The sequence below is a fragment of the Nomascus leucogenys genome, chromosome 10 (assembly GCF_006542625.1).
Source record: "Nomascus leucogenys isolate Asia chromosome 10, Asia_NLE_v1, whole genome shotgun sequence".
NCBI lineage: Eukaryota > Metazoa > Chordata > Mammalia > Primates > Hylobatidae > Nomascus > Nomascus leucogenys.
The window spans coordinates 74,699,605-74,714,780 of record NC_044390.1 but is presented as its reverse complement, the minus strand read 5'-3'; the positions used below and the strand labels follow the sequence as shown (position 1 = coordinate 74,714,780).

The 15,176-nt window shown below is 43.8% G+C and overlaps 1 protein-coding gene across 2 annotated transcripts in view; it reads right to left on the bottom strand.

The window, feature by feature from the left end:
* The window catches only part of BTBD11 (BTB domain containing 11), a 351,128-nt gene that overhangs the window by 114,705 nt on the left and 221,247 nt on the right, over positions 1–15,176 (bottom strand). For both annotated transcript variants that reach the window (XM_030821312.1, XM_030821313.1), the window contains exon 3: positions 1,949–2,153. In XM_030821312.1, coding sequence (XP_030677172.1) covers positions 1,949–2,153 — 205 coding nt within the window. The remainder of the gene's footprint in view (positions 1–1,948; positions 2,154–15,176) is intronic.

Genomic DNA, 15,176 nt, shown 5'->3' with positions numbered 1-15,176 from the left:
TAAATTATGGTAAGTGTGAGGCAGAAAAGAATAAGGTGCTAGGAGAAGAAGAATCAGCCTGCAAGTATGAGACTTGACAGTGGAAACTGGAAGTCGGCCGAGTGAGATGAGAAGGTTCTGGAGCTCAGTGGAGCCAGTGTCTAGCTGCAGTGGGGAGAGGGGCTCATCTGCTTGGAGGTGGGAGCAGGAGACAACATGAGGGAGCTGAGACAGAGAAACTGCACTACTGGACAGGCTGTCAGGGCTGGGAGTGAAGAGCTAGACACTCCATAGGCTGAGGCCAACAGTTTCCATTCTCTCAACTCTTAGCATTTGTACCCAGAGACAGCAAAGTTTTGGTGTGTCTGAAAGATTATTTTTTGGCCATGGACATTTTACCACCTCTCCATTTGGGGCATGTTTGCACGTGAAAATATGCACAACGTACTGACTGATTTGTTGTGGATGGTGGGAGACCTGAGTAATTTAATGAGTTAATTTCCTGAATAAGTTAATTCCAGACTGGATTGAAATATTGATGTTGAGTTGGGATTCTTAAATAAAAAGAAGTAGCCTGGCATGGTTGCTCATTCCTGTAATCCCAGCACTTTGAGGGATGAGGCAGGAGGATTGCTTGAGCCCAGGGTTTGGGACCAGCCTGGGCAACATGGTGAAACCCTGTCTCTACAAAAAAATGCAAAAATGTGCTGGGTGTGGTGGGGCATGACTGTAGTCCCAGCTACTTGGGGGGCTGAGGAATGAGAATTGCTTGAGCTGGGAGGCAGAGGTTGCAGTGAGCAGAGATCACGCCACTGTGCTCTATCTAGCCTGGGTGACAGAGTGAGACTCTGTCTCAAAAAAAGAAGAAGAAGAAGAAAAAAAGAAACAGCAACCTCTGTATAGCCTATGTTCCATCCTTTTCCCTTAACTGAAAGCCAAGAGACATGGTTTTGTAAGAGAGCCCAATTCAGCCCCAATCCATCTGGCAGAAACAGAGCATCCAATGAGCTTTTCAAAACCACTTGGCACCAAGTAACAGAAAGGAAACTGCAGGAGCCCAAGTTGGGAGTTGTTCAGCTATATGCAGATCATATCTACAACAATAATAATAAAAGTTAACATTTATTGAGCACCTACTATGTGCCGGGCACTGTTCAATTTATTTAATTTTCAAACATCCCTATGTAGGATTTACCCTTTGTGTCCCTATTTTGCAGATGCCTTTCCCAAGGATCCCCAGCTTTTAATGAGAAGAGCCTAGATTTGAACCTAGGCAGTTGGGATCACAGAGCCTGCTCTCTTAACCACTCTTTTTGATAAATGGGTCACACCTATAGTACTTAGAGTGAACGGGTCTGTATGGAGGAGGGACCTGATTCGTGAGACACTGTGGGGAGAGGATCTATTAATCTGTCGCTAAAGGAAGTGGGGAGGCAGAGAGGAGGCCTCCAGGCAGCCTCCGAGTCCTCTCCCAGTTCCTTCCTTCCCGTGAGGATTCAGCTTCAAAGAACAGTCACACTGCCTCCCCCTGGGCAATCAAGCCCCTTGCCCACCTGAGAGGCCCACTTCTGGCTGAGAAGGTGCTTCTGGTTCTCCCGGGCCCCAGGGCAGCCAGGATGAAAGAAGATGAAGATAACTCCCACGAGAGGTGGTGGCGTCCTCCAAGACTGCCTTCACGAGGAAGCCAACCTTCACTGCCGAGGCCCTCACCCCTCTGGAATTTGCAGACCCACTTGTCTGACATAGGCCAGTTTTATCCTAAACAGAACCAGCCCTATAAAAAACCATTTCAAAGACCCCCACACGGGTCTAAGATATCCCCTCAGGGTGCAAGCTTCCCACCCGGACCACTCTGGCAAGTTTTAGGAAGTGAGTCCTTTCTACCCCCATCATCCTCCCCGTCCTGGACACTTGTCCCACCCTGGAGGCAGTACCCACCCACCACAAGGCAAGGCAAGGCAGTTCTTACCTTTCCACCTGGAGGTTGACTTTGGAAGGCTCCACGTTGGGGTTTTCCCACTCCATTTGTGGGCAGTGCATGAAATAGCAAAGTGTGTACAGGGCCTCGGGCTCCCAGTACAGCGCCCCTTGCTTGTGGTGCAAGGGGGTGCCATTGCCGTGGTGCTTGGCATTGAGGGGCTGCAGGTGATGCATTGCGCGGGACACCAGGTCACCTGTGGACAGAAGGAAGATTTCAGATCCTCCAGGCAGCCAACACTGGCAGAGAAACTGTACCTGAAGATCTCTGTAGAGACTCTGGTCCTTGCAGTCCCTTATTTAAATGAAGTGGTTCAATGGGACCTTGAAGTCACTCACCAAGCAGAGAGGAATGGATTCATTCATTCAGCATAGGAGGGCTTACTGAATCTGGTGTGCTGTTTCAAGCACAGAGGGCTGCTAAGATCATTTTAATCCTGCCCTTCTGGAACCCAGTGTTTCTAACAAGGCTCAGGAAGCCCTTTGCTTCCCGTTCCTGCATGCTGCCTCCCTCGCCCTGAGACACACCCTCTATGTTGTGACCAACACTGCTTTAACCGTAGTCACAAGAATGGGCTATGCTCTCTCTTGCCCCTGAGCCTTGTGCATATGCTATTCCCTCTGTCCAGAACATTCCCTCCCTCTTCTTCTCCAGGCTAACTCCAACTGATCATCCAGGTATCTGCTTATAAATTAATTCCTCTAGGAAACCTCCTCTGGAACCACCCTGCCCTTACTTGGGTTATCACACTGTACTTTTTGGTTTTTTTTCTTTTTTTTTTTTGAGATGGAGTCTTGCTCTGCTGCCCAGGCTGGAGTGCAGTGGCATGATCTCCACTCACTGCAACTTCTGCCTTCCGGGTTCAATCGATTCTCCTGCCTCAGCCTCTTGAGTAGCTGGGACTACAGGTGCCTGCCACCACAACCGGTTAATTTTTGTAATTTTAGTAGAGATGGGTTTTCACCATGTTGGCCAGGCTGCTCTCGGACTCCTAACCTCAGGTGATCCGCCTGCCTCTGCCTCCCAAAGTGCTGGGATTACAGGCATAAGCCACCACGCTCCGCCCTATAAAAGTAAATTTGATGACAACAAAACAGTGTACAGTTCACCCTTGAATAATGCAGGCTGGAACTGCATGGATCCACTTATACATGGATTTTCTTCCACCTCTGCCACCCATGATACAACAAGAGCAACCCCTCCTTTTCCTTCTCCTCCTGGGCCTACTCAACATGAAGATGAAAAGGATGATGACCTTTATGATGATCCACTTCCACTTAATGAATAATAAATATATTTTCTCTTCCTTATGGTTTCCTTAATAATTTTTTCTTTTCTCAAGCTTACATATTGTAAGAATATCATATATAAGAATATAACATAAAATACATGTTAATGAACTGTTTATGTTACCAGTAAGGCTTCTGGTCAACAGTGGGATATTAGCAGTAAGTTTCTGGGGAGTCAAAAGTTACACAGAGATTTTTGACTGCATGGGGGTTCAGTGCCCCTAAGTCCCACATTGTTCAAGGATCAAATGTAATTAATTTCTAGCTGAATTCTGGCCCTGTTTTCCTTTTTATAAATAACAGGTGTAAGAGAAGTGTTAGGGGCTGATATCAAATGGAACCTTTCTTTATAAAGTAGGTAAGATTCAAATGAATTTAAAAGAATCACTCTATAATCAATATTATTTAATGCACTGGCCCTGTCCTACTTATGATCATCTCATGCACACCAGAATGTGTTGCATACTTTGGGAGACAGTCGCCTAAGATATCTGTGATGGTTATTTTTTTTTTTTTTTTTTGAGACAGAGTCTCGCTCTGCCGCCTAGACTGGAGTACAGTGGTGCGATCTCGGCTCACTGCAACCCCTGCCTCCTGGGTTCAAGCAATTCTCCTGCCTCAGCCTCCTGAGTAGCTGGGATTACAGGCATGCACCACCACTCCCAGCTAATTTTTTTGTATTTTTAGTAGAGATGGGGTTTCATCATGTTGGACAGGCTGGCCTCGAACTCCAGACCTCAAGGTGATCTGCCCGCCTTGGCCTCCCAAAGTACTGGGATTACAAGTACGGCACCTGGCCAGTGATGGTTAATTTTATGTGTCAACTTGGCCAGGCTATGGTGCCCAGTTGTTCGATCAAACACTAGTCTAGATGTTGCTATAAAGAAGGTTTTTTTTTTTGCTTTCTGACTTTTATTTTAGGTTCAGGGGTACACATGCAGGTTTGTAACATGAGTAAATTGCATGTCGCAGGGGTGCAGTGTACAGATTGTTTTGTCACCAGGTAAACAGCATAGTACCCGACAGGCAGTTTTTCAATCCTCATGCCCCCTCATCCCCTACCCTCAGGTAGGCCCTAGTGTCTATTGTTCCCTTATGAAGGTATTTTTCAGATGTGATTAACATTTAAATCAATAGACTTTGAGAAAAGCAGATTACCTTCCACAATGTGGGTGGGGCCTCATCAATTAATTGAAGGCTTTAAGAGAAAAGACTGAAGTTCCCCAAAGAGGAAAGCATTCCGCCTCCAGACTGCAACAACTTTTACTAGAATCTCCAGCCTGCTGGCCTGCACTGCAAAATTTTGGACTTGCCAGCTCCCATAATCACATGAGCCAATTCCTTAAAATAAATGGCTTTCTCAGTCTTTCTCTCTACAGAGAAAGAGAGAGAGAGAAATCCTGTTGGTTCTGTTTTTCTGGAGAATGCTGACTAATACAATATCTGCCATGATGCTAGCCCCTGTTGGGGGGATGTGTCTCCCCCATCCCCTCTCATTGTCCAGCTGAAACCAGGCCTTTAAATCTCATCCCTTCTCCACCATCCTGCTGTACCTTTCAACGTGACACATTTACCTAACATCCAAACTCGAGTGAGTGAGGCAAAGTGAGAGGCAGGAGTTTCTCCTCCGAAGGCTTAGCACTCATCTCCTGGCTTCCTGTTTCCTGTCTGAGGGAGGGGCCACTACTTCAAAAGATGACTGACAAGAGGACTGACTGTTCACCAGCTTTAGGGGGGTTGACTATGGGAATGAGGTTCACAGAGCTCTTGATTGATTGATTGATTGATTATAGATGCAGCCTTAAAGTCCTTCTCATGACAAGATTCCAAGCAGCTACTATTTCTTTTTCTTTTTTTTAAGAGACACTCTCTCACCCAGGCTGGAGTACAGCAGGGCAATCACAGCTCACTGCAGCCTGGGCTCAAGTGATCCTCCCACCTAAACCTCCCAAGTAGCTGGAACTACAGTCACAAGCCACCATGCCTGGCTATTTTTTTATTTTTAATTTTTTAATTTTTTGTAGCGGAGATGGAGTCTTGCTTTCATACTCAGCCTGGTCTTGAACTTCTGGCCTCAAGTGATCCTCCTGCCTCAGCCTCCCAAAGTACTGGGATTATAGGAGTGAGCCACAGTACCCAGCTACGACTGAGTAGTAGCTCAGCCCCTACTTCTAATAGGAGTTGTCAAAATAAAGGAAAACTCTATGTTATCTAAGTCCTAAGGCTTCATCAGGGCAGCCTAACTAGACTACAATCCACTGAGCTCAGTGCCTGGCCAACAGATCAGGGCCTTGAGCAGATGGCAGCAGTGGGTATGACGGTTAATTTTAGAAGTCAACTTGACTGGATTAAGGGATACCTAAATAGCCGTTAATGCATTATTTCTGGGTGTGTCTGTGAGAGTGTTTTCAGAAGAGACTGGCATTTGAATTAGTGGGCTGAGTGAGGAAGACCTGTCCTCACCCAATGTGGGCAGGCACCATCCAAGTGGCCGAGGCCTGGATAGAACAAAAAGGCACAGGAAAGATAAATTCTCTCTCTCTCTCTTCTGGAGCTGGAACACCCTTCTCTCTTGCCCTTCCACCTCCTGCCATATGAGGATATGGCAACAAGCCACCATCTTGGAGGCAGAGAGAGCCAGACCACCTGACCTTGACCTTGCTGGCATCTTGATCTTGAACTTCCCAGCCTCCAGAACTATGAGAAAATACATTTCTGTTCTTTATAAATCCTCCAGTCTCAGGAGTTTTGTTAGAGCTGCACAAATAGACTAACTCAGGGGGTTACAGCCCTATATCTCTCTGCATCTTCACATACCCAGCCCTGAGCCTGCCTCTCCACTCTCCATTTCCCACAGCTGGAAAATTCATCCAAGAAATTTTTGAAAACATCAAGGAAGGACATTCTCTTTCAGAGGCAGATCACAGGGAAGACACAAGGGCAGCTGCAGATGGAAAACATGGGGAACCACTGCTGAAAGTTAGGTAGGGGTCAGAGGAAAGAGTTCAAATCTCAGCTCCAGCCTGTGTAAACACAGGTAAGTCACTTAACTTCTCAGGTGAGGAATAATCTTCACCTCTCAGGTGGTTATGAGGGTTAAGTGCAAACTGTGCAAATGCCTGGCACGCTTGGCATTGAATAAGCAGTTCTCCTGGGCTCATGGCCTGCCTGCTCTTCCTCCTTTCTGAGTGGTGAGATCAGGATGCTAGGTACATGGGACAGAGAGGGGTAGTCCTGCCAGCATGCTGAACCCTGAGCACCTGATTTGCTGCTTCACGCTGGGGTTGACTTTTTTAGGACTCTACACTGCAAAGCGGCTCATTCCTGCGGTCCCTTTGGGGTGCACTGAGATCCTTAGCTGCTACTGCTTCCTTTTTCTCTCCATTCTCATCTTTTAGAGATTGCACTCCCTGGGAGGAAGAAAAAAAAAGGAAGCTAAGCTGGGTGCCTGCCTCCTGCCATTCACATCACTTTAGCCTAGTAAGGGGAAGCTCCAGCCACTGGTCAGAATAAGAGCTCACAATCGGTGAAAGTTGGGAAGGGACCTAGAAGAAAACTCAAAGATAGAGGCCTGGGGTGGGATGGGTCACTGTGACAATGTTTTTAATTTTCCGGTGAGGACAGTGGCTTAGAGTAGAGGAAGAGGAGACAGCAGAGGTAGAAGCCCCAATATGCTGAGCACCTACCATGTCTCCGGGCATTTAGACACGTTTTCTGATTTGATTTACATGAGAGCCACATAAGATGAGCATTATTATATCAATTTCAGAGATGGGAAAATTGAGGGAGGAGGTAACCGGCCCAGGTGTCACTCAGCAAGTGGCAGGCTGTGATTCCAACCTGGAGCTGGACACACAATGTGGGCTTGTGTTCTTTGTGACTATGACACAGTGCCTCCAAAAAGGCACAAATCTAGAACCCACTTTTGAGTGTGGTCCTTAAAAAGTCTGACGAACAGTCTGAGGCTCAAATCCCAAACATCTCCCAAAGTCTGTGCCATTGCAGACTCCAGAGTGGGGCCCACTTGGTGGGGTGGGGGCTCAGGAATTTGGTTGGCCTCTGCTGATGGAGCAGAGCTTCCAGCCTGGGGTTCTCAGAGTCTGCCCTGTTGGTGTCTGTCTGGAGGACAGCGGGTGGCAGATGGTCAACCTGCATAAGTGACCGACGAGGCCGTAAGAAATAAATCACCAAGCAGGAAGAGCCTGGAGGGGTAGAAGAAGCAACTCAACAACAACGGAGGCCTGGAAGGAAGCTGGTGCTGAAATCAACAGAATTCTGGCCTCTCTGGTCAGACTTCCTGCCTGGCCCCTGGCAGAGCTGAAAGACCTGCTCCCTGAAAGCTGTGAAAAGGTGGAGGAGCCCAGACAGCTGAGCTCTGGGATCACCAGAGGAGGCTAAGGTGGATGACAGCAAACCAACAGCTAGTGCTTCCTGTGTGCAGGATAATTCTCAGCACTTTAGACCTGTTACACACATTTAAGTGCCACATGACCCAATGGGGCTGGTCCTGCTAGCATATGCATCTCACAAATGAGGAGAGTGAGGCACAGAGAACTAATAAGACTGAAATTACACTGCCACTGAGTCCAAGAACTGGCCTGGAAGCTGCTGCCATCTGGCTGTCCCCCACACCACGCTGCCCTGTGAAGGCAGGGGTCTTCATGCCCTGGGGGCAGCACAGCCTCCGGAGATCCCAAGCTGCTTCTGCATCCCCAGGGTTTTGGCAGAACAGCTCAGCATCCCTTCCACTGGCATCTGTTGGTAGTGGCATTCTCGGTGGGCATAGAGTGGGGAAGAGCTGCATGGACCATGGAGGCAGGGTTGATGGCAGTAGCTTTGGAAAGGCCTGGAGACTTCCCAGTCCTGCCCTTGGCTGGGAGGTCAGGGTCCCCCAAGGCAGCCCCAGCCATAGGCTCATGCAGGCTCACAGGAGGCCAAGGCCACAGGCTGTGGGCAGCCCTAAGCTGGGCCACAGCCTGGCAGGAAGTGGTGGCTACACATCAGATGCCACCTGGGGACTCTGAAAAACTGCTGGACAAACTTGCAGAGGCTGGAATTTCTGTGAATCTGCATTTAGAGGGCAGAGTCTGAGAAGCTCTGAGGTTGGCCAGATCTGAGACAGACTTGGCCTTCACTGCCCCCAGAGAGAAGCAGTTTGAAGGGTGTGGGCTGCCCAGTAACTGAGCATGCTGACACTCGCTGTCCTCTGGGAGGAAGGCTGTGCTGCAGACAGCCTGGAGTGAGCAAGGGAGGGTGGAGGGAAAGCCAAGGGGGAAGGCTGCCATCAGGAAGACCTGAGAAGCAATTCTATTTCTTTTTTTTTCCTTTTTACTTGACATATAAGAATTGCACATATTTATGGGGTACACAGTGATATTTCGATACATGTATATAATGTATGATGATCAAATCAGGGTAATTACCATATCCATCACCTCAAACATTTATCATGTCTTTGTGCTTGGAACATTCAAAATCCTCTATTCTAGCTTTCTGAACATATGCAATACATTATTGTTAACTATATTCACCCTACAGTGGAATAGAACATTAGAACTTGGTTCTTGATCTAGCTGTAATTTTGTATCCATAACCAACCTCTTCCTATCCTCTATTCCCCGCTACTCTTCCCGGCTTCTAATAACTATAATGTTAGTCTCTACTTCTATGGGCTCAATTTTTTTTTTAAGATTCCATATATGAAGATCATGTGGTATTTATCTTTCTGTGCCTGACTTATTTTATTTAATATATTGTCCTCCAGTTCCATCCATGTCGCCATAAATGACAGGATTTCATTTTTTAATGCCTGAGTGGTATTCTATTGTATAAATATACACATTTTCTTTATTCATTCATCTGTTGATGAATTCATCATAGTTTGATCCATATCTTGGTTTTATAAGTAGTGTTACGATAAACATGAGGGTGCAGACATGTCTTGGATATACTAATTTTCTTTCCTTTGGATAAATGCCCAGTAGTGGAATTGTTGGATCATATGGCAGTTCCATTTTTAGTTTTTTGAGGATCCTCCACACTGTTCTCCATAATGACTGTACTAATTTACATTCCCACTAATAGTGTGTGAGGATTCCCTTTGCTCTACATCCTTGCCAGTATTTGTTATTTTTTCTTTTTGATAACAGCCACTCTAACTGGGGTGAGATAGCTCAGTGTGGTTTTGATTTGCATTTCCTCGATGATTATTGATGTTAAGCACTTAAAAATGTACTTGTTGGCTACTTGTATGTCTTCTTTTGAGAAATGTCTATTTAGATCTTTTGCACATTTTAAAATCAGATTTTTTTTTTCGCAGTTGAGTTCCTTGTCTATTCTGGACATTAGTCCTTTGTCAGGTGAATAGTTTGCAACTATTTTCTCCCACTCCATAGGCTGTCTCTTCAATTCGTTAATTGTTTCCTTTGATGCACAGAAGCTTTTTCATTTGATATGGGCTCATTTATCTATTTTTGGTTTTCTTGCCTGTACTTTTGAAGTCTTACCTCTAAAACCTTTGCCTAGACCAATGTCCTGAAGGATTTCCCCTATGTTTTCTTCTAGGAGTTTTAAATTTCAGGCCTTGCATTTAAGTCTTTAAGCCATTTTGAGTTGATTTTTGTATATGGTGAGAGATAGGGATCTGGTTTCATTCTTCTGGATATGGATATCCAGTTTCCCACGCACCACTTATTGAAAAGAGTGTCCTTTCTCTAATATATGTTCTTGGTGCCTTTGTTGAAAATCAGTTGGCTGGAAATACGGATTTATTTCTGGGTTCTCTATTCTGTTCCATTGGTCTATGTGCCTGTTTATATACCAATACCATGCTGTTTTGGTTATTATTGCTTAGTATACTTTGAAGTCAAGTAGCATGATGCCTCCTCGTTTGCTTAGGATTGTTTTGGCTATTTAGGGTTTTTTTGTGTTTCCATATAAACCTTAAGGTGTTTTTTTTCTATTTCTTTGAAGAATGTCGTTGGTGTTTTGATAAGGATTGCACTGACTGTAGATTTCTTTGGGTAGGATGATAATTTTCCAATATTAATTATTCCAATCCATAAGCATGGAATGTCTTTCCATTTTCCGTGTTCAATTCTTTCATCAGTGTTTTGTAGTTTTTATTGTAGAGATCTTTCACTTCATTGGTTAAATTTATCCCTAGGTATTTTTTTTTTTTTGTAGCTATTGTAAATGGGATTGCTTTCTTGATTTGTTTTTCAACTAGTTTGTTATTGGCATATAGAAACACTACTGATTTTTGTATGTTGATTTTGTTTGCTGCAACTTTACTGAATTTGTTACTCAGTTCTAACAGTTTTTTGGTGGAGCCTTTAGATTTTTCTAAATATAAGATCATGCCATTTGCAAAGAGGGGCCATTTTACTTCCTGTTTTTTGATGTGGATGCCATTTCTTTCTCTTGCCTAATTGCTTGTTAGGGCTTCCAGTACAATTTGAATAAGAGCGGTGAAAGTGGGCATCCTTGTTCCATTTCTTAGGGCAAAGGCTTTCAGCTTTTTCCCATTAAATATAATGTTAGCTGTGGGTGTGTCATATATGGCCTTCACTGTGTTGAGGTTTTTTCCCTCTATGCCTAATTTGTTGAGAGTTTAGGGATGTTGAATTTGTCAAATGCATTTTCTGCCTCTATTGAGATACTCACATGGTTTTTGTTCTTTTACCCTGCTGATGTGATGTGTGTGTTTACTGATTTGTATAAGCTGAACCATCCTTGCATTTCTAGGATTAATCCAACTAGATTATGAATATTATGTTTCTGATGTGCTGCTGAATTTGCTTTGCTAGTATTTTGTTGGGATTTTTGCATTTATGTTCACCGAGGATATTGATCTATAATTTTCTTTTTTGTTGTTATTTTGTTTGGTTTTAGTATGAGGATAATATTGGCATTGTAGAATGAGTTAGGAAGAATTCCCTTCTCTTCAAATTTTTTTGGAATAGTTCGAGAAAAATTGGTGTTAATTCTTCTTTAAAAGTTTGGTAGAATTCAGCAGTAAAGCCGTCCAGTCCTGGGCTTTTCTTTGTTAGGAGAATGTTTATTACCGAGTCAATCTCATTGCTTGTCATTGTTGTTCATATTTTCTATTTATTCATGGTCCAATCTTGGTAGGTGGTAGGTGTCCAGGAATTTATCTATTTCCTCTACGCTTTCCAATCTGTTGGTGTATAGTTATTCATAATAGTCTCTAATGATCCTTTGTATTTCTGTCGTATCAGTTGTAATGCCTCCTTTTTTGTCCCTGATTTTATTTATTTGGTACTTCTCTGTTTATTTCTTAGTCTAGCTGAAGGTTTGTCAATTTTGTTTATCTTTTCAAAATACTTTTTATTTCATTGATCCTTTGTATTGTTTTTTAGTCTCTATTTCATTTATTTCTGCTCTGATCTTTATTATTTCTTTCCTTCCCCTAATTTTGGGTTTGCTTTCTTCTTGCTTTTCTAGTTCCTTAAGGTGCATTGTTAGGCAGTTTATTAAAAATCTTTCTACTTATTTTGATGTAGGTGTTTATTGCTATAAACCTTTCTCTTGGCACTGCTTTTGTGTGTACTATAGATTTTGGTATGTTATGTTTCCATTTTTCTTTGTGTCAAGGAGTTTCTTATATTTGTTGTTTTTTTTTTTTAAGAGACAGGGTATTGCTATGCTGCCCAGGCTGGAATGAAGTGGCTACTCACAGTTGTAACCATAGAACACTAGAGCCTCAAAGCCCTTGGCTCTGGTGATCCTCCTGCCTCAGCCTCCTGAGTAGCTGGAGCTACAGATGCATGTCACTGTGGCTGGCTCTTTAATTTCCTTTTAAATTTCTTCATTGACCCATTGGTCATTTAGAAGCATGCTGTTTAATGTCCATGTATTTCCAAAGTTCCTCGTTATTGACTTCTAGTTTTATTCCTTTGTGGTCTGAAAAGATACTTGATATGATTTCAGTTTTTAAAAATTTGTCAAGACTTGCTTTGTGACCTAACATATGGTCTAAACTGGAGAATATTCCATGTGTTGTTGAGAAAAATGTGTATTCTATGGCTGTTGGGTAAAATGTTGTATAATGTCTGTTAAATCCATTTGGCTTAAAGTGCAGTTTAACTCTGATGTTTCTTTGTTGATTTTTCTTTCTGGATGATCTGTCCATTACTGAAAGGGGGCTGTTGAAGTCCCCTACTATTATTGTGTTGCAGTAAATCTCTCCCTTTAGCTAATAATGTTTGTTTTATATATCTGGGTGCTCTGGTGTTGGGTACATATATATTTAAAACTTATATTCTCTTGCTGAAAGTATTCCTTTATCATTATATAATGACCTTCTTTGTCTCTTTTTATGTCTTTTTGACTTAAAGTCTATTCTTGTCTGAAATAAATATAGCTACTGTTGTATGCTTTTGGTTTCTGTTTGTGTAGAACATCTTTTTCCATTCCTTCACTTTCAGTCTATGTGAGTCTCTACAGGTGAAGTGAGTTTCCTGTGGGTAGCACCTAGCTGGGTCTTACTTTTTTATTCTTTCAGCCAGTCTATACCTTTTAATTGGAGAATTTAAACTATTTACATTCAAGGTTGTTATTGATAGGTGAAAACTTACTCCTGTCATTTTGTTAATTGTTTTCTGATTGCTTTGTATATTGTATATTATATTGTATATATTTCTTCCTCTCTTATTCTTTAGCTTTGCAGTTTGGTGGTTTTCTGTAGTAATAATGCTTGATTCTTTTCTGTTTCTCATTTGTGTATTTGCTCTATCAGCGAGTTTTATACATGCATGTGTTTTTATCAGGGTAGATATTGTCCTTTTACTTTCAGATGTAGGGCTCCCTTAAGTATTTCTTGTACAGCAGGCATAGAGGTGGTAAATTCCCTCAGTTTTTGGTTGTCCTGGGAAGACTATTTCTCCTTCATTTTTAAAAGATAGCATTGCTGGATATAGTCTTCTTGGCTGGCAGGATTTTTTTTTTTCCTTTCAGCACTTTGAATATATCATCCCATTCTTTCCTGGCCTGTAAGGTTTCTGCTGAGAAATCTGTTTCTAGTTTGATGGGAATTCCCTTTTATGTAGCTGGATGCTTTTCTCTTGCTGTTTTAAATTTTTTCTGTGTCTTTGACATTTGACAGTTTGACTATAATGTGCTCCAGAGGGGACCTTTTGGGGTTTAATCTATTTGGAGATCTTTGAGCTACCTTACCTGAATGTCACCTATATCACTCACAGGACTTTTGAAGTTTTCAGCTATTATTTTATTAAATAGGTTTCCTATGCAGTTGCTTTTTCTAATGTTATGGAGTAGCTTTTGCAAGGAAAGACTTTTTGCTGTAGATGTGTCTATAGTGTTAGTTGGGTAGGGTTCTTTGGCTTTGATTCTGGGTGGGCGCAGCAGTGTAGCCTTTGTATGATTTCTTCCACTGTAGTCAACGTCAGCAGTGTTCCTCACTAGCTTAGACTGTAGTTGTTTGTGATGGATGTGGTATGGTTTTGCTGGGGACAAGGATGCTGGATGGGCCAGTCCTTGGGCTCCTGGATGGTGCACAAAGGTGCATGGTGGTCCCATCACTGAAGTGGCAGGTTCACTGGACAGCAGTGGCAGTGGGCCCTGGTTGGGCCTGTACTGGGGCCCCTGCATGGCACACGTGGGTGCTGGTGATGGCAGACCCTGGGTGAGCTGATCCTCAGGCTCTTGGGTGCTGTGTTTGGGTACTGATGCTGGTGGTCTTGTCTTTAGGTCCCTGAGTGATGTGTGGGACCACTGGAGGGGGCAAGTTTGCTATTGTTGGTGGCCCTGGGGCAGGAAGCTCTCAGGTACCGGGGAGTGTGTGCTTTGGCTTCCTATGCCCTGCAGGCAGACTCCCTGATGTGCAAGACCCCATGGTGTAGGGCACTGAACTGGGCTAAGGTGCTGAGGATGTGGCTGCATTGCTGGGTCCAGCTGGTGTTGCAATGCTGCAGACTTCTGAGTGGATGTGGGAGACGTCAGCTGAGTCCCAAGGGTGTGGAGATGCAGGGGCTACTGGGTCTCAGGGCAGGATGTAGTCTAGTAATGACTACTCTCAAACTGGTGCTATGCCGCAGCAGCTTGGTTTTGCAGGACTGGGGAGCAGGGAGGGACTATCCAAGAGTGAATCCCCTCTCTGCAGTAATGCAGTTTCCTGGACTCTAGGCGTCTCCCTATGCTAGGCTTGGGTCCTGTGAGGGCTGAGGGGTTTTCCTGTAACTAGCATTGCAGATGTTCCATTTCTAAATAGCAGGCCACTCTCTGACCACTGGATTGAGAGGAACGGAGACAATGCTGGATGATTGGCCAAAGAATCAAAGAACCAGAGGCTCCTAGAGTTGGGACTGGCCTTCAAGCTAATCCAGTCTGTCCTCTCCAGAGTCCTTCTGTAGCATCCAGCAGTGAGAAACTATTATTACCACTATTACTAATAACAATAGTAAAAGCTGTATCAGGTGCTATGAAAGTACTTAATATACATTGTTTTTAATCCTAACAGTGCTCTATAAGGTATGTATTAATATCATTTCAATTTCACAGCAGTAATCCTCCACTGGGTTGCATTTGCCTCCAGGGAACATTTGGCAGTTTCTGGACACATTTTGATTGTCACATCCAGGGGTCTACTAGTGGCATCTAGAGGTTAGAGATACTGCTAAACATGCTACAATGCACAGGACAGTTCTCACAACAAATAATTTAGTCCAAAATGACAACAGTGCCAAAGTTAAGGAACAATGTTTTGCAGATAAGAAAACAGGCCCAATGTTACAGGGTTAATAAGAGGCAGACAAGATTCCAACCCAGGTCTGTCTGACTCTAAGGTCTGTGCTCTTCATTCCAAATGATTGGAGTCCCTCTTTCAAAGGCAGCCCAATGAAGCCTTGGCCAGCTCTCAGTCCATCTTGAAGCAATTTAGCACTATGTAG